The following is a 26,837-nucleotide window of genomic DNA, read 5'->3' on the forward strand; positions in this document are numbered from 1 at the left end:
TTAATCCTATTTTTGACATGGTATTTCTGGGTAAAACACCTAGAATGCAGCATATGTTTCCTCATTTGGCCTACCAAATATTTATTTATTTAACCAGGCAAGTCAGTTAAGAACACATTCTTATTTTCAATGACAGCCTAGGAACAGTGGGTTAACTGCCTGTTCAGGGGCAGAACGACAGCTCGGGGGTTTGAACTTGCAACCTTCAGGTTACTAGTCCAACGGATCTAACCACTAGGCTACCCTGCCGCTCCATATAGTATTTTGAATTTTAGAAAACAGCTCATGTTTATCAGAGAATCATTGGAATCTTAATCCTATTTTTGACATGGTATTTCTCTTTCAATTCAATAAAGTTAACCACAACTAAATGTTTTATTTGGACCAGAGAATAAACCACAATAGATTCGTTGTTTCCGGGTACTGCGCGTCCATCTTTCGTGGCTGCAGGAAACGGTGTTGAGCCCTAATCTGGTCTCAGACCAGTTTTCTCAACCTTCCCCAGACATCAAGCTAATGCGTAAAACGGTGCCATAAAACCACACACTGATCCGCAGTCAGTACCTTTAGCACCATCTCTAATCTTCCATCGCTGGAGTGCGCTGTCCTCTGTACAGAGTGAATCGAGAGGACGTGTTGATGACGTTTGCAATATCCATTTTGTACATTATTCGCATTTGTTGTCGATTCGGTCGGACTACTGGGTTATAAACACGTATTTTTTTTACAGTTAGCCTTCCAAGGCTAAATAAGAAGGCATCCTGGAAGAAGCGGGTGAACCGAAGATCCCTACGCAGCATGGATTCTATGTAACTCCGGCAAAATGTAATGAGGAGATGACTCCGGGAGAGAAAGATCAACAGGGTACCAACCGTATAGTGTTGGTCAAGAAAATTATCATGAAAGATGGGCCCACGGTATGTGAATTAATCGTCTTTATTTCGGTAGCCTATTGCAACCGGGAATGTAACCTATAGTATTTGTGTAATGTAACAATGTAACCGATTTCACATAAACTGCAAACGGTGGAATATCAGCTGTGAGTGCGCCTGCGGTAGCAGCAGGCAATGACATAAGCGGACATTGTGTACTCGAGATACCTTGTGAAAATGAAACGGCTCTATCAGCCTAAAGTGCGACACATTCTTGCGCTAAAGCTATTACTAATCCGTTTTGAATTGTGGATCAATGTGTTATTAGATAATGATAGATGGTTACGTTGGAACGCCTATTGGAAGGACGCGGCCGGTAATATCTCGGGGTAGCGCCTTAAGGCCTATAGCTGCGGAGGAGCTTATTGAAGCTTGTATAATATTGATATGCCGCTGACATTACATAACACCCTCCGGCTTCCCCCCAACGCAAGCTGTTTGCATGATAATTCCATAATCATGTATTCATAGACAGAATGCATTATCATGATAATGTATTGTTTTCAAATTAATATTTGGATAATAGTTGTTGTTGATAATGCTGGCTGTGCTCTAGCCAATAGCCAGCTGTCAGGACCATGGAAGGTGTTACCATGGTGTTACCTTGGAAAGGAAGGATGACCTGGACCAAAAACACAATCACAGATGGCATAAAAACGTATTTTTTTTAAAGGAAAACATTACATTTTGTACTATGTAGGATCTTAATTGAATAACTATTTTTTGGGGGAATTACCCTACAAAGCAGGCAATGCAAAAGTGTAGTGTATTCAAGGTTTAACAAGGCTTCTGTTATTAGTCTGAGCTATGCATCAAAGTGGATTGAGACATGAATTTTATATTAGGGGTTTTATTTGTAATTAACACAACTAAATGTGTTAATGACTGACTCTATTTTTCACAACATTGAAAAGCCAGCAGTGATTGAATCGCCATAAAGCCTGGCTACTGTGACGTGATTTCCACCTTGCATGACAGTGAGCTGAGATCACATCCCACTCTCCCCCAGTTCTCACTCATGCATACATATCACATATACACAGACAAACTCAGTGCACTCACTGTCATCAACACGAGGGATAGTAATAGAAGGCCCACCTTCAATCTCTACTGTCATTAAACGGCCATGTCCCAATCTTCCCAAGACTACAGGCTGCATCACTGTGCTGTAAAGTAGCTAGGGGCCTGTGCTCCCCTATCTCTGCCTTCCTTAAATACCACTGATGGACTCCTTCAGAGGTCCCCACGTGGATGTCTTCAAATAGCAAAGAAAGTGGCTTATTCACCTTGAAAGAGAAGTGGAGCAGTGGGATTTCTTTCTCTTATTGATTTAGATTTAGACGGATTTAATCTAGATAATCCATTCAGACAGCATCATTAGACAATAGACTCAGTAAATGGTAGCCTTTTTGAAATGCTGTTGAAAAAATTATCACACTGTGAGAGCTGTTAATTTGGTTGATGTTTTAAAATTGGATCGAACACTGTCTAAAATGGCCACCTTTCTTTCCTGTGTGTTGCAGCCGGGCCATGGCATTGGCAGACCCAGTGTCTCCCATGCTGTTGTGGTCATCTTCCTGGAGTTCTTTGCCTGGGGTCTCCTCACCACTCCCATGCTGACAGTGAGTTCCATCTCCAGCTGGCCTGTCTGTTTTCAGATGTAGGATCTTAACTTGATCACCCTGAAGCAGGACATTTTAAAACGTTTAGTGTATTTGAGGTTTAAATGGCTTCTGAAGTTTGTAAATTCCATTTAGAAATTAGACTTGACTTTCTCTTTATGAAAAATGTATCAACCTCTATAAAATGACCATTCATTATAATTCACATAATTCAAATGTCCTGTTGCTGCAGGATTATCTATCTTATCCATTTTATTTTATCTATCTATTTTATCTATCTATTTTATCTATTTTATCTATCTATTTTATCTATCTATGCAACATGTAAAGTGTTGGTCCCAAGTGTCATGAGCTGAAATAAAAGATCCCAGAAATGTTCCATATGCACAAATAGCTTTTTTCTCTCAAATGTTGTGCACAAATTAGTTTACAACCCTGTTAGTGAGCATTTCTCCTTTGCCAAGATAATCCATCCACCTGACAGGTGTGGCATATCAAGAAACTGTTTAAACAGCATGATCATTACATATGTGAACCTTTTGCTGGGGACAATAAAAGGACACTCTAAAATGTGCAGTTTTGTCACACCACACCACCGATGACTCAAGTTGAGGGAGTGTGCAATTGGCATGCTGACTGCAGGAATGTTCAACAGAGCAGTTGCCAGATCATTTTTATGTTAATTTCTTTACCATAAGCCGGCTCTGTTATTGTAAAGAATTTGGCAGTACGTTCAACCGGCCTCACAGCGGCAGACCAGCTCATATGGCTTCTTCACCAGTGGGATCGTCTGAGGGGGGTGCTGAGGAATATTTCCCTCTGTAATAAAGCCCTTTTGTGAGGAAAAACGAATTATGTTCGGCTGGGTCTGGCTCCCTAGAGGGTGGACCTATGCCCTCCAAAGCCTACCCATGGCTGTGCCCCTGCCCAGTCATGTGAAATCCATAGATTAGTGCCAAATGCATTTATTTCAATTGACTGATTTCCTTATATGGACTGTACCTCAGTAAAATCTTTGAAATTGTTGCGTTTTATATTTTTGTTCAGTATATCTCTAGCACAGCCATCAACCCTCTCTTGCTCTCTTTCTCACTCTCTCACTGCCAGTCTGTCTCTTATTTTCATCCCCATCTGTCTCTTCTAGTCTTCTCTCTGTAGGGTAGGTTTCTTGGCTTGTAAAACCGCTTGTTAAGCACACAGCTGTCTGTGTGTGTGACTATGGTTTCTTGGCAGTTGGCACCCTATCTGTGCAAGAGCCCCTTTTTAAAGATCTTTGTGGTTTCTCTGTGGTTTATTTTTGCAGGTTTTACATGAAACGTTTCCACAGCACACATTTCTGATGAATGGCCTTATTCAAGGTGTGAAGGTAAGATATCAGGCATTGAAGTAACTTAAATACAAAAATGTTGTTTGGCAGACTACGAACAGTATATCTCCAAAATAATTAACCAATTACGTAATTTATTGATCACTGCTATGAGGATCCCCGTAGAGTTGCATCCCTGAGCGATTGAACAAAAGCAGCACTCTATAATGTATTCTGGTACTCTATTTAAAAAAATTCTAGTATCTTATTATTTCATAACTAGTGATGTATAAGTTTAATTATAGGTTTATCATATGTCATTTCAGGAGAGCAAAGGGCAGCCATTTTCTTGCTGCTACTTGATTATAATTCAGCTCACTCTCATTTACACTAAAGATCAATGAGGCTTCTCATTACGGGTTCCCGGTAACATGATGTTCTTAACAGAGGCTCCTCCCCCTCTTCACCCTCCTCCGCCACAGGGCCTCCTGTCCTTCATGAGCGCCCCTCTGATTGGTGCCCTGTCAGATGTGTGGGGCAGGCGGTCCTTCCTATTGGTCACTGTGTTCTTCACCTGTGCCCCCATCCCGCTCATGAGACTCAGTCCCTGGTAAGTCCTGCACCTCTCTTCTGACCAAGAAAAAAACACTGCTGTGATTTGGTTCAGTATTCATTGTGTCTTTTGATTTGAATTAAACAATAAGTACATGTAAACAGGGAATGTTGTGTAGTGCTGTTGTAACAGTGCTAGTTTAGATGAAAATACCATATTATCCCACCTATGCACACACTACCATATATAGCTGTCTGTTTTAACAATGTCAGTCAGCCTTTCAAATTGGTAAACATTTTGATGCCTGTCAATAGATCTTTAGCTTTAGAGTCTGTAGGAGTGTTTGTTTATTTTATTTGTCAAATATGTGGTGTGGAATTCACTGCCTTGGATGTGACTGACATAATGTTTTCTCCCTCAGGTGGTACTTTGCAGCGATTTCCATGTCAGGGGCTTTCTCTGTCACCTTCTCTGTCATCTTTGCTTATGTCTCTGATGTCACTGAGGAGCATGAAAGAAGCACAGCATACGGACTGGTAAAGAGCTAGTTACATTTTTTATTATGACTTCAGCAGGGATGGGTAACTGATGGGAGTGTGGGCCACAAAACATCTGAACTCATCATGAGGGGCCGCAGTGGTTCATTCTTCTGCGTACCCACATCCATACCTACATATGCAGTCAGAGCCGGCCCTAGACTTTTGAGGGCCATAAGCAAAGTATTTTTTTTTGTGGGCCCCCACCTTGCGAGCAAAATATTTTAGCAGCTCCTCTTCTTGAAAGCAGGCCGTAGAGAAAATGTTAGTTTTAAAACAAGTTTGCTGCAATTCTACACATTTTGCTATGGGGCGGAGAGGAAATGTAGCAATTTTCTAACTAATTTCATGCAATTCTACACATTTTGCAATATGGTGGATAGAAGTGTTTTCGGTTTTGAATGTGATATCTGAGTGTGTGACTAACAAAATCAATGGGGCCCCCCAGGCTGGTAATTCTTAATAACTTACCAATCAACAAAAATATTTAGCTGACATGGGCTAATTGAGTGACTGTCAGTGACTGACATAACAAGAGAAAAACTGCTGATGCACAACCACAGTTTGAAATTGCACCTGGTGTATTCTACTACTCTAACTCTCAACAGTAAGTTTGGCCGCCAGTTGCCCATCCCTGATGTACAGTGTTTTCCTCAGTTGATTGGAGTAAAGGGTAGTGGATAATTATATCTTGTCATCTTTCCAGTTCTATTTGACAGTTATGTGGGTGAAGATCAAGTTCTGCACTTCAATATGGGTTATGCAATGTGTTCTGTTGTGTTGAATAGATGTTGGTTGTGTCATGTTTTTACAATCCTTCACACAGTGATTTCGGATCTCATGCAGTCCCTTCAGTGTGTCGTATGCCATTGAATTCTCTCATCCTTTTCACTTTGTATTTTGCGTCTTGGCGTTGAATGAAGAATAGCATTTATTAACATGAATGATGTTTCCTTTGTATAGCTTAACCACTTGTTAAATGTGAAAAATAGCTGCATACATTGGGTCATTGACAGCTATTGGCTCCAATACCATTAAAAAATAATAAATACACTACAGGACTTCATGGAAAACTGTGACAATTGTTGCTGAGTGGACTATCGTGATTAAATATAAATAGACCTAAAAAAAAAAGACTAGTTTAAAACACAATTTGTCCTCTGTGTGTTTTCCTCTAGGTGTCGGCTACGTTTGCAGCCAGCCTGGTGACGAGTCCAGCCATCGGGGCGTACCTGTCCGCGTGTTACGGTGACAACCTGGTGGTGTTGGTGGCTACGCTGGTGGCTCTGGCAGACATCTGCTTCATCCTGCTGGCCGTGCCTGAGTCCCTACCGGAGAAGATGAGACTCAACACCTGGGGAGCACCTATCACCTGGGAGCAGGCAGACCCCTTCCAGGTGAGTGCTACGGTATTCTATACCATGCTATGGGTCAATGAGATCGGTCTGGGATATACTATACGTACAAACACGTTAGTAGGCTACCTAGCTTCATCAGTGTTTGTGGCCATTTTGAAAAGCCGTTGGTGTCTCTGTTAGTTTAAAGCCTTTGGTGTCTCTCTCTGTTAGTTTAAAGCCTTTGGTGTCTCTCTCTGTTAGTTTAAAGCCTTTGGTGTCTCTCTTGTTTGCAGTCGATGAGGAAAGTGGGAAAGGATCCCACAGTTCTTCTCATCTGTATAACCGTGTTCCTGTCCTACCTACCTGAGGCTGGTCAATACTCCAGTTTCTTCCTATATCTTAGACAGGTAAATATCCAACTTGTTCCTAGGGTCGGACTGTATCCAGATTTCATACCGTTCTTCTCGCACACCAGGATTTACAGTATTACTGGCTTAGTACAAAAGGGGTCTCCAAAAAAATGCCAAAAAACAATTGGGCGTCTATTACCAGAATGCTAACAAAATTAGCACAAGTAAAAGAGGATTTCCATGGAGGCTGCTAGCTAAATATGTGAACGAGTGCAAATGTAAATAAACTAATTGCAAAACATTAGGAAATCCAGTCTTGTGGTAAATAGTTTTGAGAGCCACAGGATGGTTTTTCAATACTATTTCCAAATTACCTGGTATATATGGTATACTGCCAAAGCCTAGTTGTTCCTCTACCTTAGGCAATTAAACACCTGCTCTTCATTTACCCGAGACTGATAAAAACTTCCCTTTCATTTATCTGCGCCATCTGGCAGTAAACATGAGATTGTGGTATTATTATACCCAGCTACGAGTACCCAGCCCCATGTAGACTATCTGTGTGATTGAGACCTAGCAAACTAACTTCAATATTGTGTGCAGATTGCTAATGAAAACATCCACATAAAATTCAAAACATCAAATCATCTCAACAAGAGATGAAGAACAGTTGAGTTATTTCTGTTCAAGGTGTCGTTTACCACAGGCTCAGTTCCTTATAGCTGGGTGACTGTAATCATAGAGATTTCGTTCTTTCGCCGTTCCTTTCTCTTCTACTTGAACAGCTCACTCTCCGTTGAGCACAGTCAAGTGCTTGTCATTTAACATAGTGGCATTAATTGGCTTTAGAGTAAAGAGGGAGACTAATGCCGTTTTATGGCTTTCTCCCTCTGTCTATGGCTCTCTCTCTTTCTGTCTTTCTCCCTTTCTCTCTCTGTCTATGGCTCTCTCTCTTTCTGTCTTTCTCCCTTTCTCTCTCTGTCTATGGCTCTCTCTCTTTCTGTCTTTCTCCCTTTCTCCCTCTGTCTATGGCTCTCTCTCTTTCTGTCTTTCTCCCTTTCTCTCTCTGTCTATGGCTCTCTCTCTTTCTGTCTTTCTCCCTTTCTCCCTCTGTCTATGGCTCTCTCTCTTTCTGTCTTTCTCCCTTTCTCTCTCTGTCTCGCTCTCCATTTATTTTTATTTCTCAATCTCTCTATCTCAGGTCATTAACTTTTCATCGGCAACAATCGCAGTGTTCATCGGGGTGGTTGGAATCCTCTCCATCATAGCCCAGGTATGTATCTGGCGCAATACTCCTCCATTTAACTGTCTGTGGGAGACTGCAATGTGTTACTGAACAATCAGTTCTAATCAAGTCTTCGGTTAACAACGTGTGTCAGTTCAAATGAGTTATTGTCCTTTGGAATTGAATCAAGTTCCACGTTTAGATGTAAAGAATGCTGACATTTTTTATTTTCATTATTTAACTAGGCAAGTCAGTTAAGAACATATTCTTATTTTCAATGACAGCCTAGGAACAGTGGGTTAACTGCCTTGTTCAGGGGAAGAACGACATATTTGTACCTTGTCAGCTCGGGGATTTGATCTTGTAGCCTTTCAGTTATTAGTCAGACGCATGCCCGCTCTAAAAAGGCATTATAATGTAATGTAGCAAAATGTGTAATTCCTATGAATCCAATATTTATGTGTGACTACAATAAATAATAAATAAATTAGCACTTTGTAAAGCACTTTGTGATGACTTCTGATTGGGCATTATAAAAACATTATATATATTTTTTTAATGATAATTTTTAAAAATGTATTAATTGTTTGCTTCTTGTTGCAGACACTTATTCTCACAGTCTTGATGAGAACTATTGGAAACAAGAACACGGTCCTTCTAGGACTGGGCTTCCAGATTCTACAGCTGGCCTGGTACGGCTTCGGGTCAGAACCATGGTGGGTCACCTTCAACTCTGTCTGTTGTACTGTGGTTACCTGAGTATTATCAACAGGGCTGGCCTGTACTGTGGTTACCTGAGTATTATCAACAGGGCTGGCCTGTACTGTGGCTACCTGAGTATTATCAACAGGGCTGGCCTGTACTGTGGTTACCTGAGTATTATCAACAGGGCTGGCCTGTACTGTGGTTACCTGAGTATTATCAACAGGGCTGGCCTGTACTGTGGCTACCTGAGTAGTATCAACAGGGCTGGCCTGTACTGTGGCTACCTGAGTAGTATCAACAGGGCTGGCCTGTACTGTGGCTACCTGAGTAGTATCAACAGGGCTGGCTTGTACTGTGGCTACCTGAGTAGTATCAACAGGGCTGGCCTGTACTGTGGCTACCTGAGTAGTATCAACAGGGCTGGCCTGTACTGTGGCTACCTGAGTAGTATCAACAGGGCTGGCCTGTACTGTGGCTACCTGAGTAGTATCAACAGGGCTGGCCTGTACTGTGGCTACCTGAGTAGTATCAACAGGGCTGGCCTGTACTGTGGCTACCTGAGTAGTATCAACAGGGCTGGCCTGTACTGTGGCTACCTGAGTAGTATCAACAGGGCTGGCCTGTACTGTGGCTACCTGAGTAGTATCAACAGGGCTGGCCTGTACTGTGGTTACCTGAGTAGTATCAACAGGGCTGGCCTGTACTGTGGCTACCTGAGTAGTATCAACAGGGCTGGCCTGTACTGTGGTTACCTGAGTAGTATCAACAGGGCTGGCCTGTACTGTGGCTACCTGAGTAGTATCAACAGGGCTGGCCTGTACTGTGGCTACCTGAGTAGTATCAACAGGGCTGGCCTGTACTGTGGCTACCTGAGTAGTATCAACAGGGCTGGCCTGTACTGTGGTTACCTGAGTAGTATCAACAGGGCTGGCCTGTACTGTGGCTACCTGAGTAGTATCAACAGGGCTGGCCTGTACTGTGGTTACCTGAGTAGTATCAACAGGGCTGGCCTGTACTGTGGCTACCTGAGTAGTGTCAACAGGGCTGGCCTGTACTGTGGCTACCTGAGTAGTGTCAACAGGGCTGGCCTGTGTTGACAGTTAAGTACAGTTAGACAACAGTTTTTAATTTTTATAAATACAGAATATTACAAGTCCTTGACTGTCTACTTTATTGTTTAAAAAAATGCAATTATCTCTCTCTTGTTCAAATTAAAAATGATCTAACATTTTTTTTAAAAAGGAAGCAAAAGTGAAGGGGAATCGTGATCAGTTCTGTCAGAGGTCACTGAGCGTGCTCAGAGGGGCTGGTCCTGAGGGTGTGGTTACTAGTTCCTATAGCTAAAATGTCTCATACTGTATGTGTCTTGCTAACCACTGTCTCCTCTCTGTGTAGGATGATGTGGGCTGCAGGTGCAGTAGCAGCCATGTCTAGTATCACCTTTCCTGCAGTGAGTGCCCTGGTGTCTCGCAGTGCAGACCCAGATAAGCAAGGTAAGACATTCCCTATATTTATCTTTTCTATATGTACTTCATCCGTTTGTCCTGCTCTAAAATATTCCCCTTCATGTAATCTGTCTGTTTGTCCTGCTCTAAGATATTCCCCTTTATGTAATCTGTCTGTTTGTCCTGCTCTAAGATATTCCCCTTCATGTAATCTGTCTGTTTGTCCTGCTCTAAAATATTCCCCTTCATGCAATCTGTCTGTTTGTCCTGCTCTAAGATATTCCCCTTCATGTAATCTGTTTGTCCTGCTCTAAGATATTCCCCTTCATGTAATCTGTCTGTTTGTCCTGCTCTAAAATATTCCCTTCATGTAATCTGTCTGTTTGTCCTGCTCTAAAATATTCCCCTTCATGTAATCTGTCTGTTTGTCCTGCTCTAAAATATTCCCCTTTATGTAATCTGTCTGTTTGTCCTGCTCTAAAATATTCCCTTCATGTAATCTGTCTGTTTGTCCTGCTCTAAAATATTCCCCTTCATGTAATCTGTCTGTTTGTCCTGCTCTAAAATATTCCCCTTCATGTAATCTGTCTGTTTGTCCTGCTCTAAGATATTCCCTTCATGTAACCTGTCTGTTTGTCCTGCTCTCTTCGGTACCATCTTTCTTCCTTTGCCCCTCCGTTGTCATTGAAGTAAATCAGTATGAAAAATGTGTTTCCTGACATTTTCCATAAAGACACACCACAGTATATAAAGACATGGATGTCTTTAACTTTGACTATTTATTTCATAGCGGACGTATAGCAGAAATGTAAGGCACCCGAGTGGCTCAGCAGTCTAAGGCACTGCATCTCAGTGCTAGAGGCGTCACTACAGACCCTGGTTCTATCCCGGGCTGTATTACAACTGGGCTGTGATCGGGAGTCCCATAATAGGACGGTGCACATTTGGCCCATCGTTGTCTGGGTTAGGGGAGGGGTAGGCCGTTAATGTAAAATAAGAATTTGTTCTTAACTGACTTGCCTAGTTAAATGAAAATATCCTATGGTTATCATTTGACTTTGTTCTTAAAACAATGTCTCATGGATGTTTATGTATCTGTATGCTGTATCCTCTGTGATGTCATGCTGTTCTGCCCGGGGACCACAGGTACTCATGGTCCCTGACAAATAAATGTATAACCTGTCTCTCCTCAGGTCTGGTTCAGGGGATGATCACTGGTATCCGAGGCCTGTGTAACGGTCTGGGCCCGGCGCTGTACGGACTTATCTTCTTCATGTTTAACGTAGAGCTGAACACAATCGATCCCATCCAGGGAGAGTACCCCATCGACCCTTTACCTGTTAACCCCCCGACTGAGGTAAATGAATCACCATCTCCAATAACATCTTCATTGTGGATCTAGTATAGGCAGACTTTATATAGCTGTATACATTTCTGTCTCATTTAGCTTTAAAACATGTTTCTTCCTAAGTAGGCACTTGCAATCTTCCCGTTGCCATATTCCTTTATCGTTCTGTTTCTTTATTCAGAGATGGGTTATATTCTTTGTGTTGTATGAATGTCAAATTAAGTTCCTACAGAAAAATGAAGTTCTGTATCTATAATACCGTGTCTCTCTCCATACAGAAATCCTTGATCCCCGGCCCTCCCTTCCTGCTGGGCTCATGCACGGTGGTGGTGGCCTTCCTGGTAGCCTTGTTTATCCCTGAGAACACCGAACCTCCTGTGGTGACCTGTGCTGACGCCAAGGATACCTCCATGCTAGCCGGCGTCCACATCAACACCCCGTTACCGGGCAGCGACGAGGACACGCCAGCCCCGACCAGCGACGAGGACTTTGAGCCCCTCCTGCAGGACAGCGTTGTATGATTAAGGGGAGGGCAGCAGGTGGCTCCTGCAGGACAGCGTTGTATGATTGAGGGAGGGCAGCAGGTGGCTCCTGCAGAACAGCATCGTGTGACTGAGGGAGGATGGAGGGCAGCAGGCGGCTTTGGTATTATTACACCCATCTACGGGTACCACGCCCCCCATGTAGCCTACGTATCCCCAACGGAGAAGAGGGAGAGAGGCCTAGCTAACAAACCTCAAAATTCTGTGCAACTCTGCACTGCACAACTAACCAGTCCCCACCCCTGTCCCATAGGAACTAGTATTTACCTCTAGGACCTCTAAGTTTTAATTCTGAAGGGAGCGATAGCGAAGATGGCGGACCCAGCGGGCAAAACTGGTTACTGGTTGGTATCTGGTGCCATTTCAACCAGATTTGCCCGCTGGGTAGATTGAGTTGTTCAATAGAGGTAGAAGGGAAAGAGCTTGCTGTGCCCGGCATTTTATTGCTTTAACGCATCTTCAAGCTCAGCATTTACTGTAGCCCACACCTAATGGTACCTCAACACAAGGAGGCTTGAACCCAGTCTGTGAAATGCAAGGAGATATGTGCCAGTAGTTAAAATATTTACTTAGAAGGCTTGTTCACTATGAGCAGCCATAAGATTATGACATTATAAAATGGATGAGATGTATACTGTAAGTCCGATATTTCATGGGAGCTTCTGTTCACAAGCCTTACAACAACTCATATCATTCAGAGAGCAGTTATCATATCATTGTCTTATAACTGGTTGGTAAACATGGGAGATTAGGATGATAGGATATTTGACTTAGGAAGATTAGATCTTAGTGTAATTTTTACTCCCAAGATCTCAACTTCTCACTTTATTGTGCAGAGTTTTGGTACTTGAACCACTGGTCCTAGAGTAACTGCTAAAAGTGTTTCTGTATAGTGAGAACTATTTAAGATATTCACTGGATGTGGCCTCCTGTCAGTAGGAGGCAGTGTTGAGGTGTGGATGATGCCATTAGGTTATGGTTGTCATGGTTTTATGCAGTGCTCTGCAGTTTCTGTTCAGTCTGTGAAATCTTGATTGCTACTGTACTAAAAAGGGTTTTTATCTTAAAATATATGAGGTATTTTATTTATATTATCCATACTGTAAAAATGATATTGCTAACGTTCTGCAACATATTGACAGAAATGTCTAGGCTACTCTGGTAGTAATAATAATAATGTATTTAACTTAGAGAAACAAGTTTTTACTGGTTTTCTTTTTGTCATTTTTGGGAGAATTTTTTAAATTATTATTATTTTTTTTAAAGTATAACCTTACCCTGAAATATATGATGGGGGTAGATTTTTTTTATTTTGTTTTTTTTGTTGTTGTGTGTGTGTGTGTGTGTGTGTGTGGGGGGGGGGGGGGGGGACAAAATCATGACTTTCAATCATTGTTTATTTTCTTTCACTAAATATGTCCCAGTGTTGCAAGCTACCTCAGCTTTAAAAATTACTTATTTTGAAGTCTGATTTTAACGCAAAACTATCGTTATCTCAAATAGTTTTCACGCCCCAAGAGTAAAACTTCACTAACCCGGGGATTATAAAATGTAAATTAAGAGAAAGCAATTTGACCTGATCAAATCCATTAGGGCACATTTTTATTGTACATAATGATTATTTTCTGTGAGGTTGTCACAATGTGTAAATGTTCATATTTTATATGTACATACTGTATTGAATTAAAGGTATTAGCCTGTATACCTACAGGTTAGGCTTTTAAAACGAATATTTACCCCCAATGAACAACAACACCAAGTTCTTTTCCCTAATGTGAATGAGGAAGTAGTTTGTCTAGACCTACCTACAGCTGTATGTAAAGGTACTTAATACCGTGTCAAGTTGAGTATGTGCTGAAGGAGATTCCTGTTTGGATGCATAATGCATGAATAGTGACTAGCTGTCCATGGATCTTTAAGAGTATAGTATTAGAAAGCTCACAGAATGTGTTGTACCTGGATGTGAACTTTTAAAAGTATTTCTATTCCCCAAAAAGTGGCTATGGGGACAGAAAGACACAGCTACACATGTCTTCCTGTCTGTCTCTGAAATGAAACGATAAACAATATATTAGGTATACAGTTGATTGGTTATTGGTTGTGCTCAGACAGAGATTGTGAGTGCTTCTGCTTTCCCCTGATGGTTTGCCAGTCATTTCCTTGTTCTCTAAGGTACATGTACGCAGGTTCCTATCAGCGAGGGAAATTATTGAAGTGAGCAGGAGAAGGTAAAGCTTCCTATCTGTCACCTCCAACCCCAATCCTGTTGTGAAGTATTTTGATCAAGAATCCATAAATTGATGTCAGAAGGTCAACAGCTACTTTCAGTCAGTGACTGTTGTTGAATTTCCTCCAGTGTTATATTGTACCCGCCTGTAAGAGTAAAAAAGGAATTATTAGTTTTATGAATTCTATGATGAAGACTATTGTAAATGTTATGGGAAAGTATTTCGGAATGGTTACAATTCGTATCTCTAGGACTGCTATATTTTGGGAACATGTTTAGAACTCCGTCGCCCTGAAATGCACCTCATGAAGTATTTTTCTGATGATGATTTTGTTGTCATAGTTACACATCAACTTCAGAGTTTTGTTTGTATGATGAGGATTTATAACTGAGACAACACATTCCACCATGTGCTCTTTATGTCTGTATCTTCACCCAGCATCTCTGAGAGGATTATTATACAAACGTGCCTAACAAGTGAACATGTTCATTTCTGAAGATAAGACAAATGACTATAGCTTTGTCTCAAACTGGAACCATATTCCCTTATTAATGCACTCCTTTTGACCAGGATCCATTGACCAGGGCCTGTTGACCAGGGCCCCATCGGGTTTTGGTCAAAACTATTGCACTATATAGAGAATAGGGTGCCATTTGGGATGCAGCCTAACAGTGTCCATGAAATGGAAGTTATTGCTCATGATAACCCAAACAAATGAAATATACACGGGCTATGTATTAAGTCTTAAGTCTTAAGTCTTATTTTGCAAAAAAAAACATTCAAAGGTTTTATTGTAATAATAAATAAACATGACCGAAGTCAAGTAATGTAACCTATTTTAATGTTATTCATATTTTGATCACATGGTGGCGGTGTTGTGCTGTGTACTTTCCCAATAGAAATCAATTTGAGCTGAGCCAGCTGCAGTCAAAATTGTCTATATTGTAAAAATGTATGAAAACAAACATTTTGCTTTTGTCTTAAATTAAAATCAAAAAGCTTAAATAAGGTTAGGGTTAGCATTAGGGTGGTGGAAAAAGTACTCAATTGTCATACTTGAGTAAAATTAAAGATACCTTAATAGGAAATTACTCAAGTGAAAGTCACCCAGTAAAATACAACTTGAGTAAAAGTCAAATATACTTAAGTATCAAAAGTATAAAACATTTCAAATTCCTTATTTTAAGCAAACCAGACGGCACCATTTTCTTCTTAAAAAAATAAATACTAAAATAAATCATTACGGCTAGCCAGGGTCACGCTTCAACACTCAGACATAATTTACAAATGAAGCATGTGTTTAGTGAGTCAGGCAGATCAGAGGAAGTAGGGATGACCAGGGATGTTCTCTTGATAAGTGTGTGAATTAGACCATTTTCCTGTCCTGTTAAGCATTCAAAATGTAATGAGTGCATTTGGGAGTCAGGGAAAATGTATGGACTAAAGGACATTTCCTTTAGGAATGTAGTGAAGTAAAAGTTTGTCAAATATAAACAAGTAAAGTACAAAAAATGAATATAAAATATAAAAATACTTGAATGTACTACTTAAGTAATTTACACCACTGGTGACAGCTCTCTCTCTCTCTCTCTCTCTCTCTCCCCCCCTCTCTCTCCCCTCTCTCTCTCTCTCTCTCTCTCTCTCTCTCTCTCTCTCTCTCTCTCTCTCTCTCTCTCTCCCCCTCTCTCTCCCCCTCTCTCTCTCTCTCTCCTCCCCCCTCTCTCTCTCCTCCCCCTCCTCTCTCTCTCTCTCTCTCTCTCTCTATCTCTGTCTCTCTCACTCTCTCTCTCTCTCCCCCCCTCTCTTTCTCTCTCTCTCTCCTCCCCCCCTCTCTCTCCCCCCTCTCTCTCTCTCGCTCTCTCTCTCTCTCTCTCTCTCTCTCTCTTCACGTGTTTCCATGGTGACCACAGGTCATATAAGGCAGCAAAAGACTCATAGCAGCTGGAAACACCATACAGACACTTTTTCTGTCATCACTTTTTCTCTTCACAATACATCTTGAATGTTTTTATCACAATTCTTAATTCATCCTTATAGGATGTAAGAGTTAAATGCAAACACTGTAAATTAAAATGTATTTTCTGAAGGATTATAGTTAAGCAATTCTGTATTCGACCGGCAGAATAAAAACTGAAGTTTAAGCATAGGGTTTGTGGTTAGGTTTAAGAACAAGGGTCAGATTAAGTTTAAGGCAAAGGCATTAAAGTTAACACCTGCCGCCATTCATTTCCTGCCGGTTAAATATACAATACCTATAGTTAATACATCCAAACTTAGCATTGAACCACAACTGAATCCCTATAGGTATATGTTATCAACAATGCAGATCAATCTTCAGTGCTATGCTCTTAGAAAAAAGGTTCCATAAAGGTTCCTCGGCTGCCCCCATAGGAGAACCATTTTTGGGTTCCATGTAAACTCAGCAGTCCTGTCTGGTCCAGCGATGGTGGGTTTGTGCCCAAAGGCGTCGTTGTTGCCGGTGATGTCTGGTGAGGACCTGCCTTACAATAGGCCTACAAGCCCTCAGTCCAGCCTCTCTCAGCCTATTGTGGACAGTCTGAGCACTGATGGAGGGATTGTGCATTCCTGGTGTACCTGGGGCAGTTGTTGTTGCTATCCTGTACCTGTCCCGCAGGTGTGATGTTCGGATGTACTGTTCCTGTGCAGGTGTTGTTACACTTGGTCTGCCACTGCGAGGACGATCAGCTGTCCGTCCTGTCTCCCTGTGGCGCTGTCTTAGGCGTCTCACAGTACGGACATTGCAATTTATTGCCCTGGCCACATCTGCAGTACTCATGCCTCCTTGCAGCATGCCTTATGCACATTCACGCAGATGAGCAGGGACCCTGGGCATCTTTCTTTTGGTGTTTTTCAAAGTCAGTAGAAAGGCCTCTTTAGTGTCCTAAGTTTTCATGCCTTAACGACAGTTCCACAGGTGCATGTTCATTAATTGTTTATGGTTCATTGAACAAGCATGGGAAACAGTGTTTAAACCCTTTACAATGAAGATCTGTGAAGTTATTTGGATTTTTATGATTTATTTTTGAATGACAGGGTTCTGAAAAAGGGACGTTTCTTTTTTGCTGAGTTTAGAACTCTGTGTAAAGGGTTCTACCTGGAACCAAAAAGGGTTCTTCAAGAACCCTTAAGTTATAGATAGCACCTTTTTTTGTAAGAGTGTACGGATTGAATCGAGCCCAAAGTTCCTATGTTCTTTCCAAGTGGAAGTCTTAAATCCTCAACTGTGTCCCAAATGGCAGCCTATTCCCTATAGGGCTCTGGTTAAAGGTAGTGCAATATATACTAGGGAATAGGGTGCCATTTGGGACAAAGCTTCAGACTGCATAATCTCCTTATTAATCAGTATCACTAATGGCATTTGTAGTGAAAATCCCCCTTAAACACCATGCCTTTCATAAGTCTCTTATACGTCCCTGGTAGGATGCCCGGAGTCAAGAGTGGAGGCCTGCATCACACCTCTGTAGGAACTGAGGAGGACAGGCAGAGGGTAGTAATACCTCAATAGAAGTGGAGCTAAGGCGTGCCCCAATCTACTGTACTTGCAACCTCTTACCTCCTCTCCGCTTCCCTCGTTTGGGAAAGGCTTCCTCTGGGAAACATCATAGATGCGTCACTATAATTGTTTTATTTACCCTTTATTCAAGTAGGCAAGTCAGTTAAAGAACAAATTCTTATTTACAACGACGGCCTACACCGGCCAAACCCGGACAATGCTGGGCCAATTGTGCTCCGCCCTATGGGACTTCCGATCACGACCGGTTGTGTTACAGCCTGGATTCGAACCAAGGTGTCTGTAGTGATGCCTCTAGCACTGAGGACTCACTGGAGGACTCACTCCAAGTGAAGGGAAAAAGTGAAGGTGCTCATTTAAATTGGAATGCAGATCCACAGGGAGAGGAGACAAGGGTAGTGAGAGTGGTTGTTGTCTGCCTGCGAACGGAGTAAACGTTGCATTGCCACATCTCTGATTCACTCACTAATTGGCTAGTCTCAAAAACCCGACCCTAGGCAACAGTTGCACTGCACTCTGCCCTCACCCACTTGGACAAAATAAATGCGTACAGGATGATGTACGTGAGGATGCTGTTCGACTACAGCTCGGCCTTCAATACCATAGCGCCCTCTAAACTCATCACAAAGCGCATGACCCTGGGACTGAACTCCTCCCTATGCAACTGGGTCATGGACTTCCTGACTGGACGCCTCCAGGTGGTGAAGGTAGGCAACATTTCCTCCTCCACACTGATCCTCAACACGAGGGTCCCACAAAGGTGCGTCCTCAGTCCCCTCCTGTACTCCCTGTATATCCACGACTAGAAAGCTAGCTACCTGTTCTCCTGTTCCCCGTCTGCCCCCCGGACTATCTACCCCCACAACGGACACTTACCCTGCCCCCACCCCTCAATTAATATTTATCATTGCTACAGTTGTAAATGTGTATATTATTATTATTATTATTAATGTCTCATTCACTTTTCTTTTTTTGACCAGCACTGTTGGAGCTCGGAGCGTTAGAATTTCAGTGTACCCTGCGATTACATCTGCGACCCTGTGCATGTGAATAATAAACTCCTATAATCTCAAATCAAACCAAATTGTGTTTGTCACATGCACCGAATACAACAGGTGTAGGTGACAGTGAAATGCTTACTTACAAGTCCTTAACCAACAATGCAGTTTTCAGAAAATACCTAAAAAAAAGTAAGAGATAAGAATAACAAATAATTAAAGAGCAGCAGTAAATAACAATAGCAGGGCTATATACAGTGCCTTGCGAAAGTATTCGGCCCCCTTGAACTTTGCGACCTTTTGCCACATTTCAGGCTTCAAACATAAAGATATAAAACTGTATTTTTTTGTGAAGAATCAACAACAAGTGGGACACAATCATGAAGTGGAACAACATTTATTGGATATTTCAAACTTTTTTAACAAATCAAAAACAGAAAAATTGAGCGTGAAAAATTATTCAGCCCCCTTAAGTTAATACTTTGTAGCGCCACCTTTTGCTGCGATTACAGCTGTAAGTCGCTTGGGGTATGTCTCTATTAGTTTTGCACATCGAGAGACTGACATTTTTTCCCATTCCTCCTTGCAAAACAGCTCGAGCTCAGTGAGGTTGGATGGAGAGCATTTGTGAACAGCAGTTTTCAGTTCTTTCCACAGATTCTCGATTGGCCATTCTAACACCTGGATATGTTTATTTTTGAACCATTCCATTGTAGATACTTTCGCAAGGCACTGTACATGTGGTACCGGTGTCGAGGTAATTGAGGTAATATGTACATGTAGGTAGAGTTATTAAAGTGGCTATGCATAGATAAAAACAGAGAGTAGCAGCAGCTTAGAAGAGGGGGGCAATGAAAATAGTCTGGGTAGCCATTTGATTAGCTGTTCAGGAGTCATATGGCTATGGGGTAGAAGCTGTTTAGAAGCCTCTTGGACCTAGACTTGGCGCTCCGGTACCGCTTGCCTTGCGGTAGCAGAGAGAACAGTCTATGACTGGGGTGGCTGGAGTCTTTCACAATTTTTAGGGGTAACCTAATGTTACAATCACAGACTCTTTAAGCATAGAGGAACTATGTCACTACCTACACTACCGTTAAAAAGTTTCGGGTCACTTAGAAATGTCCTTGTTTTTGAAAGAAAAGCACATTTCTTGTCCATTAAATTAACATCAAATTGATCAGAAATACAGTGTAGACATTGTTAATGTTGTAAATGACTATTGTAGCTGGAAACGGCAGATGTTTTAATGGAATATCTACATAGGCGTACAGAGGCCCATTATCAGCAACCATCCAATGGCCCGTTGTGTTAGCTAATCCAAGTTTATCATTTTAAAAAGCTAATTGATCATTAGAAAACCCTTTTGCAATTATGTTAGCACAGCTGAAAACTGTAGTTCTGATTAAATAAGCAATAAAACTGGCCTTCTTTAGAGTAGATGAGTATCTGGAACAACAGCATTTGTGGGTTTGATTACAGGCTCAAAATGGCCAACAACAAAATTATTTATTCTGAAACTCGTCAGTCTATTGTTGTTCTGAGAAATTAAGGCTATTCCATGCGAGAATTTGCCAAGAAACTGAAGATCTCGTACAACGCCTGTGTACTACTCCCTTCACAGAACAGCGCAAACTGTCCCTAACCAGAATAGAAAGAGGAGTGGGGGGCCCCGGTGCACAACCTAGCAAGAGGACAAGTACATTAAAGTGTCTAGTTTGAGAAACAGACTCCTCACAAGTCTTCAATTGGCAGCTTCATTAAATAGTAACGGCAAAACACCAGTCTCAACGTCAACAGTGAAGAGGCGACTCCGGGATGCTGGCCTTCTAGGCAGAGTTGCAAAGAAAAAGCAATTTCTCAGACTGGCCAATTAAAACAAAAGATTAAGCTGGGCAAAATAACACAGACACTGGACAGAGGAACTCTGCCTAGAAGGCCAGCATCCCGGAGTCTCCTCTTCACTGTTGATCTTGGATTAGCTAACACAACGTGCCATTGGAACACTGATAATGGGCCTCTGTACGCCTATGTAGATATTCCATTAAAACTAATCCGTTTCCAGCTATAATAGTAATTTAGAATGTTAAAAATGTCTACACTGTATTTCTGATACATTTGATGTTATTTTAATGTACAGAAAATGTGCTTTTCTTTCAAAAACAAGGACATTTCTAAGTGACCCCAAACTTTTGAACGGTAGTGTACCTTATCTGCTTAAATCAAATACAAAATAGTAGCTAGCAAGGAGATCACAGACGTTATTTTTAATGAGTGCATTACATAAGTGACTAGTTTGCATCAACTACCTCAACTAAAACTCCTGCAAAAGTTTTTGTCAGAAAATGTTGGTTTCGAATTACGACTTTCTGGCATGTTTGCCTCGTGATTTGTTGGGAAAGTTGCCCAAGCCAAACATTTTTTTTTTCCTTCATCAAAGTTGCCAAAAGAGTCATTGAAAGTAGACCCTAGTCACTGTTGCCTAGGGTCTACTAAGGTTTTGAGATGGTTTTGAGACTACTAAGTCTGGGATAATTACACAGCCAAAGACTTCAGCTGGAAACCCCAACCTGGCTCTGTGTTGTAGTAATAACCATAGGGCAGAGGGAGAGCGTGAGGGTGAGGAGAGAGGGAGTCAACGAGAGAAAGAGAGTTTCTCAGCCTAGCCACTCTCTCTCTCTCTCTCTCTCTCTCTCCTTTTCTTTCTCTCTCTCTGTCTCTCTTTCTGTCACTTTCTGTCTCTCTCTCTCTCTCTCTCTGTCTCTCTTTCTGTCACTTTCTGTCTCTCTCTCTCTGTCTCTCTTTCTGTCACTTTCTGTCTCTCTCTCTCTCTCTCTCTCTCTGTCTCTCTTTCTGTCACTTTCTGTCTCTCTCTCTCTCTCTCTCTCTGTCTCTCTTTCTGTCACTTTCTGTCTCTCTCTCTCTCTCTCTCTCTGTCTCTCTTTCTGTCACTTTCTGTCTCTCTCTCTCTCTCTCTCTCTCTCTCTCTCTCTCTCTCTCTCAATTCAATTCAATTTAATTTAATTTAATTTAATTCAATTCAATTCAATTCAAGGGGCTTTATTGAAATGGGAAACATGTGTTAACATTGCCAAAGCAAGTGAAGTAGATGATATACAAAATGAAATAAACAATAAAAATGAACAGTAAACATTACACATACAGAAGTTTCAAAACAATAAAGACATTACAAATGTTATATTACGTATATATACCGTGTTATAACGATGTGCAAATGGTTAAGGGTACACAAGGGAAAATACATTTGCATAAATATGGGAGGTATTTACAATGGTGTTTGTTCTTCACTGGTTGCCCTTTTCTTGTGGCAACAGGTCTCTCACTCTCACTCTCTCTCTCTCTCTCTCTCTCTCTCTCTCTCTTTCTCACTCTCACTCTCACTCTAGCAATTTCAATTAAATTTAAGGGCTTTATTGGCATGGGAAACACAAGTTAGCATTGCAAATGCAAGTGAAGTAGATAATAAACAAAAAATATAATAAAAATGAACAGTAAACATTACACTCACAAAAGTTCAGAAAGAATAAAGACTTTAAAATGTCATATGTGCTAATAGTTAAAGTACTAAAGGGAAAATAAATAAACTATCTCTCTCTCTCTCCCCCTCTACGTCTCTCTCTCTTAATGACTTCAGGTCGCAGAGACAGGACCCCTCTTAAATAATGTAAATGTCTCAGGTCTTTGGGGAGTGTGCTGTTAGAGAAAGGAGGGTAGCTCGTATAATTACTGTTGCCATTTCTGGCTCACAGTGCATCAAACCAATTTCAAAAGGGATGCTTGTGCTTTTTTCGTTTATACCATATCCGTTTCAATTACCATTTGACCTGTTAGGAGTCTGTTGCTTGAAAGAGATAAACTCTTGTTGAAGAAAGTTGTCCTTCTGAAGTAGATGTTGATGAGTGTGTACTACTTAAGTTGCTTATTTTGTTGTTGCAGTAGTGACTTTTTGCAGATAGTTTCAAGTTCAAACAACTGCCCTTTCTCATTCCATTCCCATCTACCTTCTTACCCACAGGTCTCTTTATTACCTGACAGTACATGGCCCTTTTGTCACATATAATCAAACACGGTCTACTCTCTTATGGAAATGATTGGCCAACAGGAAATGTTTTATTTTAGAGCAGCTGCTGTTCCTCATGAGAGGGCAGATGGAAATCAAACAAAACAAGTTGAACATTCTAAGGTTAGGACGGAATGAAAATAAAAATGGCTTGGTTTGGATTCAATTACAGAACCTGAATGTGTGTTTAGAAGGAAACCAGATGGCCCTGGGGAGGAGTATTACCAGGGTCTGGCCTGGACCCCTCAAGACCCTCACAGATAAGGACATCACCCTCAGATACCAGAGGAAAGGGAGAGGAAGAGAGGGGGGGGGGGGGGGGGTCATAAACAGATTCCAGTACAGTATCCTGGAAAAGTGTTTCATTTCATTGCAGGTTAGCCATTCCTCTCCCAGCTAGCACATTTGGTTCCATGGACGTCGTGGGAACGTACGTTCTTGTTTTCCCTTTGGTAATGGGAATGTTTTCCCCCTGGTAAAACTGAACGTCAAAATAATTTCCCTGTGTCCTATCTGTGCTTAGAGTTCTAAACAGCTGCCGGGAGGTTCTGAGAATGCAGCTGCATTCCCTGAAAGTTTTCCCGGAAGGTTTAAACTGATAACTTATTTGAAGGTAAAAAAAGTTATGAGAACATGTTGCAATAAGACTTTAAATAACACTGCTAGCTTAGGTTAACTGTTTAGAACTCTAAGCACAGATAGGACACAGGGAAATGATTTTGATTAGGCATTAAACACGGTGTCAGTGAGATTCAAACCTATGACCTTCTGTTCTCTATCCACAGAATTAGTGCACTACGCCACCAGGATGGAGCAGGCCATGTTCTTTTTCTTTATTTTTTACTTATCCTGAACACCCTTAGATAATAGAGGACAGAGAGATAGAGGACAGAGAGATAGAGAACAGAGAGATAGAGGACAGAGAGAAGTGAATGTGTATGTTTTAAAATAACATTCTTAGAACATTACTAATGTTTTCATGTGGTTTTTATGGAAAGTTTTCTTAATGTTCTGAGAACATGACTTTAAATAGAACAACGAGGAAACGTTATGCTGCAGTACTGAAATTCCCACCTGAGAAACACATGGTTATTAGAATATTATGAGCTAGTTGGGTATCCTGCACCATTCTCTAAGAAACACATGGTTATTAGAATATTATGAGCTAGTTGGGTATCCTGCACCATTCTCTAAGAAACATATGGTTCTCAGAACTGTGCTCTCTTTCTCTTATTTGCACAGCACTTATTTTTAATTGTACCTTTATTTAACTAGGCAAGTCAGTTAAGAACAAATTCTTATTTACAATGACAGCCTAGGAACAGTGGGCCTTGTTCAGGGGATGAACGAGAGATTTTTACCTTGTCAGCTCAGGGATTCAATCTTGCAACCTTTCGATTACTAGTCCAATGCTCTAACCACTAGGCTACCTGCTGGTTACTAGTCCAATGCTCTAACCACTAGGCTACCTGCTGGTTACTAGTCCAACGCTCTAACCACTAGGCTACCTGCTGGTTACTAGTCCAATGCTCTAACCACTAGGCTACCTGCTGGTTACTAGTCCAACGCTCTAACCACTAGGCTACCTGCTAGTTACTAGTCCAACGCTCTAACCACTAGGCTACCTGCTGGTTACTAGTCCAACGCTCTAACCACTAGGCTACCTGCTGGTTACTAGTCCAACGCTCTAACCACTAGGCTACCTGCTGGTTACTAGTCCAACGCTCTAACCACTAGGCTACCTGCCACCCCAGTCTTCACTAGTCCGTCCATCATTATAAATAATCATTTGTTCTTAAATGACTCGCCTGGATAAATAAAGGTTAAATAAAAATAAAACAAAACTCTTTCCCCTCTCTCTCTAACCCCCCCCCCCCCCCCCCCCAGTTTGTTAACTGTAAATACATCCCCTGCCAGTGTGATGTATAGTGTTGTCTGTTGTGTGGGTGTAAGTCAGACCGCACTCCCCTGCTATCCCACCCTCTATCCCCCTTGTGTTGTTTAGATTCCTTGGGCCGACTCAATGTGCGTCCCAAATATCACCCTATTGCTTACATATTACCCTAATGCCTATGTAGTGCGCTATTTTTGACCAAAACCCTATGCACCCAGGTCAAAAGTAGTGCACTATATAGGGAATAGGGTGCCATTTGTGACACACTTTCAGACCCTGGGCCTGAGCCTGATGAACTTCCATCGGCCAGCCCCATCCCAGCCCCTGGCTGCCAGGCTGTCTGTTTACCCAGCTCTCCCTCTGTTTACTGCCACAGAACAGATACATTCACCACTGTCATTCTGTCACAATGGATGGACACTCTGATCCTCCCAGAAAGAGAGAGTGAGTAGGGAGGGGGAGAAGGGCTGGGGGGAAGACAGGGAGAGAGAGAGACAGGGAGAGAGAGAGAGAGAGAGACAGGGAGAGAGAGAGACACAGAGAGAGGCAGGCAGTGAGAGAACGAGAGACAGGGAGAGAGAGAAAGAGAGACAGGGAGAGAAAGAGAGGCAGGGAGTGAGAGAGACAGAGAGAGAGGCAGGGAGAGAGAGAGAGAGGGAGAGAGAGAGAGAGAGACATGGAGAGAGAGAGAGGCAGGGAGTGAGAGAACGAGAGACAAGGAGAGAGAGAACGGGAGACAGGGAGAGAGAGAAAGAGAGACAGGGAGAGAGAGAAAGAGAGACATGGAGAGAGAGAAACAGACTCAGAGAGACCGGGTGAGAGAGAGAAAGAGAGACAGGGAGAGAGAGTCAGATAGATAGAGAGACAGGGTGAGAGAGAGAAAGAGAGACATGGAGAGAAAGAAAGAGAGTCAGAGAGAGAGGTAGTGAACTTCTTGAGAGCTTCAGACTACCCATTTTCTCTCATAAATGGATCCATTAAAACCACATTAAAACTTAAAAGAGATGCATGAATTAGTTAATGGGGAATTTTTGCTTTTGAATGTCAAAAAGTCTGATGTGCTTTTGCAAGTTTTGCAAGAAAATATAATGAGGACTGAATTAGAACCAGTTAGGGCCTGTATTAATTCACCATACCAAAGACGAAAAATAGATAATTTCACGATTCTTTTAAGGCGAGGTTGGAGGAGGGCAGCTAAATTCAGGAGAAAACCCCAACCGAGATTAGCACAAATTAGACTTCAGCTACTTGAAGCGCTGAGTCCAGGCCGACTGACTGAGGGTGTCCACTTACAGACATGATACAGAAGCATCTTTCTTGTTGTCTTATCAAGTCCAGATAGGACCGTCTCTCTTCCAGAAATAACTCCTTCAACTGTCTCAGAAAAGTGAGAGAAAATAGGATTCAGACCTTCCAGTGGAAGTCAAGAAGTTTGTGCTTCGTTGCTTGTATGCATATTTATAAGAGTACTAGAAAATGTATAAAATGTGACATAAATGATTGTGTAAATTGACAGTTGATGATCATAGGTAACAATAACATACACATATATTCCTTCCTTTCTTTCCTTCTCATTCCGCATGCTCTAGGAATAAAACACCATACAAACACCAGGTAAGGAGGGATACAACGTAGGGAGATCTGAAGGTTGTTGAGATCTAATGGGAAATTTAGTGCAGGCTGCTTTGGGGTTATGAAATAATCAAGATATCATACACAAAAATTGCAATTCTCTTTGGACAAGTAGATGTTTCTGACTTTCATAAACCAGTGTGCAGATCACATCTCAACTGTAAAATGCTATATTGATTTAATGGATCATGTGAATTCTTGAATAAAATGTATTTCCACAAGTGTTTACACTGTGGAAACCCCCCTGCCTGGGATGATTTTGAGTGAACAGGAGAGAGATCAGTCTGCCCATGCATGACTCCATCTACATAGGATTGCAAAGTGTCCTGGGTGTAATCCTAGGCAACTTCAATCCGTTACAAGCTCAACAGTGGATTTTCACTTCCCAAACATACTGGTACATCCCACCACAACATTTACTGCATGCACACACACAAACACACACACGCACAGTCATGCACACACCTCATCTAATCTCAGAGCTTCTCAGAATCATCTCATGATTGCGTGTAGGGTCATTGAATCAGGCCCAGCATGCCAGTGGGATGCAGGAAATAGACTAGAGGAAAGACAT

General features: G+C 41.8%; 1 protein-coding gene across 1 annotated transcript; it reads left to right on the forward strand.

Moving 5' to 3' along the window:
- Positions 1 to 601: 601 nt before the first annotated feature.
- Positions 602 to 14,965, forward strand: LOC139422760 (hippocampus abundant transcript 1 protein-like). Its single transcript, XM_071174088.1, has 12 exons — positions 602 to 917; positions 2,456 to 2,554; positions 3,858 to 3,920; positions 4,343 to 4,470; positions 4,835 to 4,949; positions 6,128 to 6,346; positions 6,580 to 6,693; positions 7,838 to 7,909; positions 8,465 to 8,577; positions 9,962 to 10,059; positions 11,205 to 11,368; positions 11,638 to 14,965. The coding sequence occupies exons 1-12, from the start codon at positions 837 to 839 to the stop codon at positions 11,878 to 11,880; spliced, it is 1,509 nt and encodes a 502-aa protein (XP_071030189.1). The 5' UTR covers positions 602 to 836; the 3' UTR covers positions 11,881 to 14,965.
- The last annotated feature ends 11,872 nt before the right edge of the window (positions 14,966 to 26,837 follow it).

The sequence above is a fragment of the Oncorhynchus clarkii genome, chromosome 12 (assembly GCF_045791955.1).
Source record: "Oncorhynchus clarkii lewisi isolate Uvic-CL-2024 chromosome 12, UVic_Ocla_1.0, whole genome shotgun sequence".
NCBI classification, from domain to species: domain Eukaryota; kingdom Metazoa; phylum Chordata; class Actinopteri; order Salmoniformes; family Salmonidae; genus Oncorhynchus; species Oncorhynchus clarkii.

Bases quoted from the DNA above. Each gene is read 5' to 3' on its own strand.
- LOC139422760 (XM_071174088.1), top strand. From the start codon at position 837: ATGACTCCGGGAGAGAAAGATCAACAGGGTACCAACCGTATAGTGTTG. The intron at 4,950-6,127 runs GTAAAGAGCTAG...GTTTTCCTCTAG, and splicing joins GAAGCACAGCATACGGACTG to GTGTCGGCTACGTTTGCAGC. The intron at 11,369-11,637 runs GTAAATGAATCA...CTCTCCATACAG, and splicing joins CTGTTAACCCCCCGACTGAG to AAATCCTTGATCCCCGGCCC.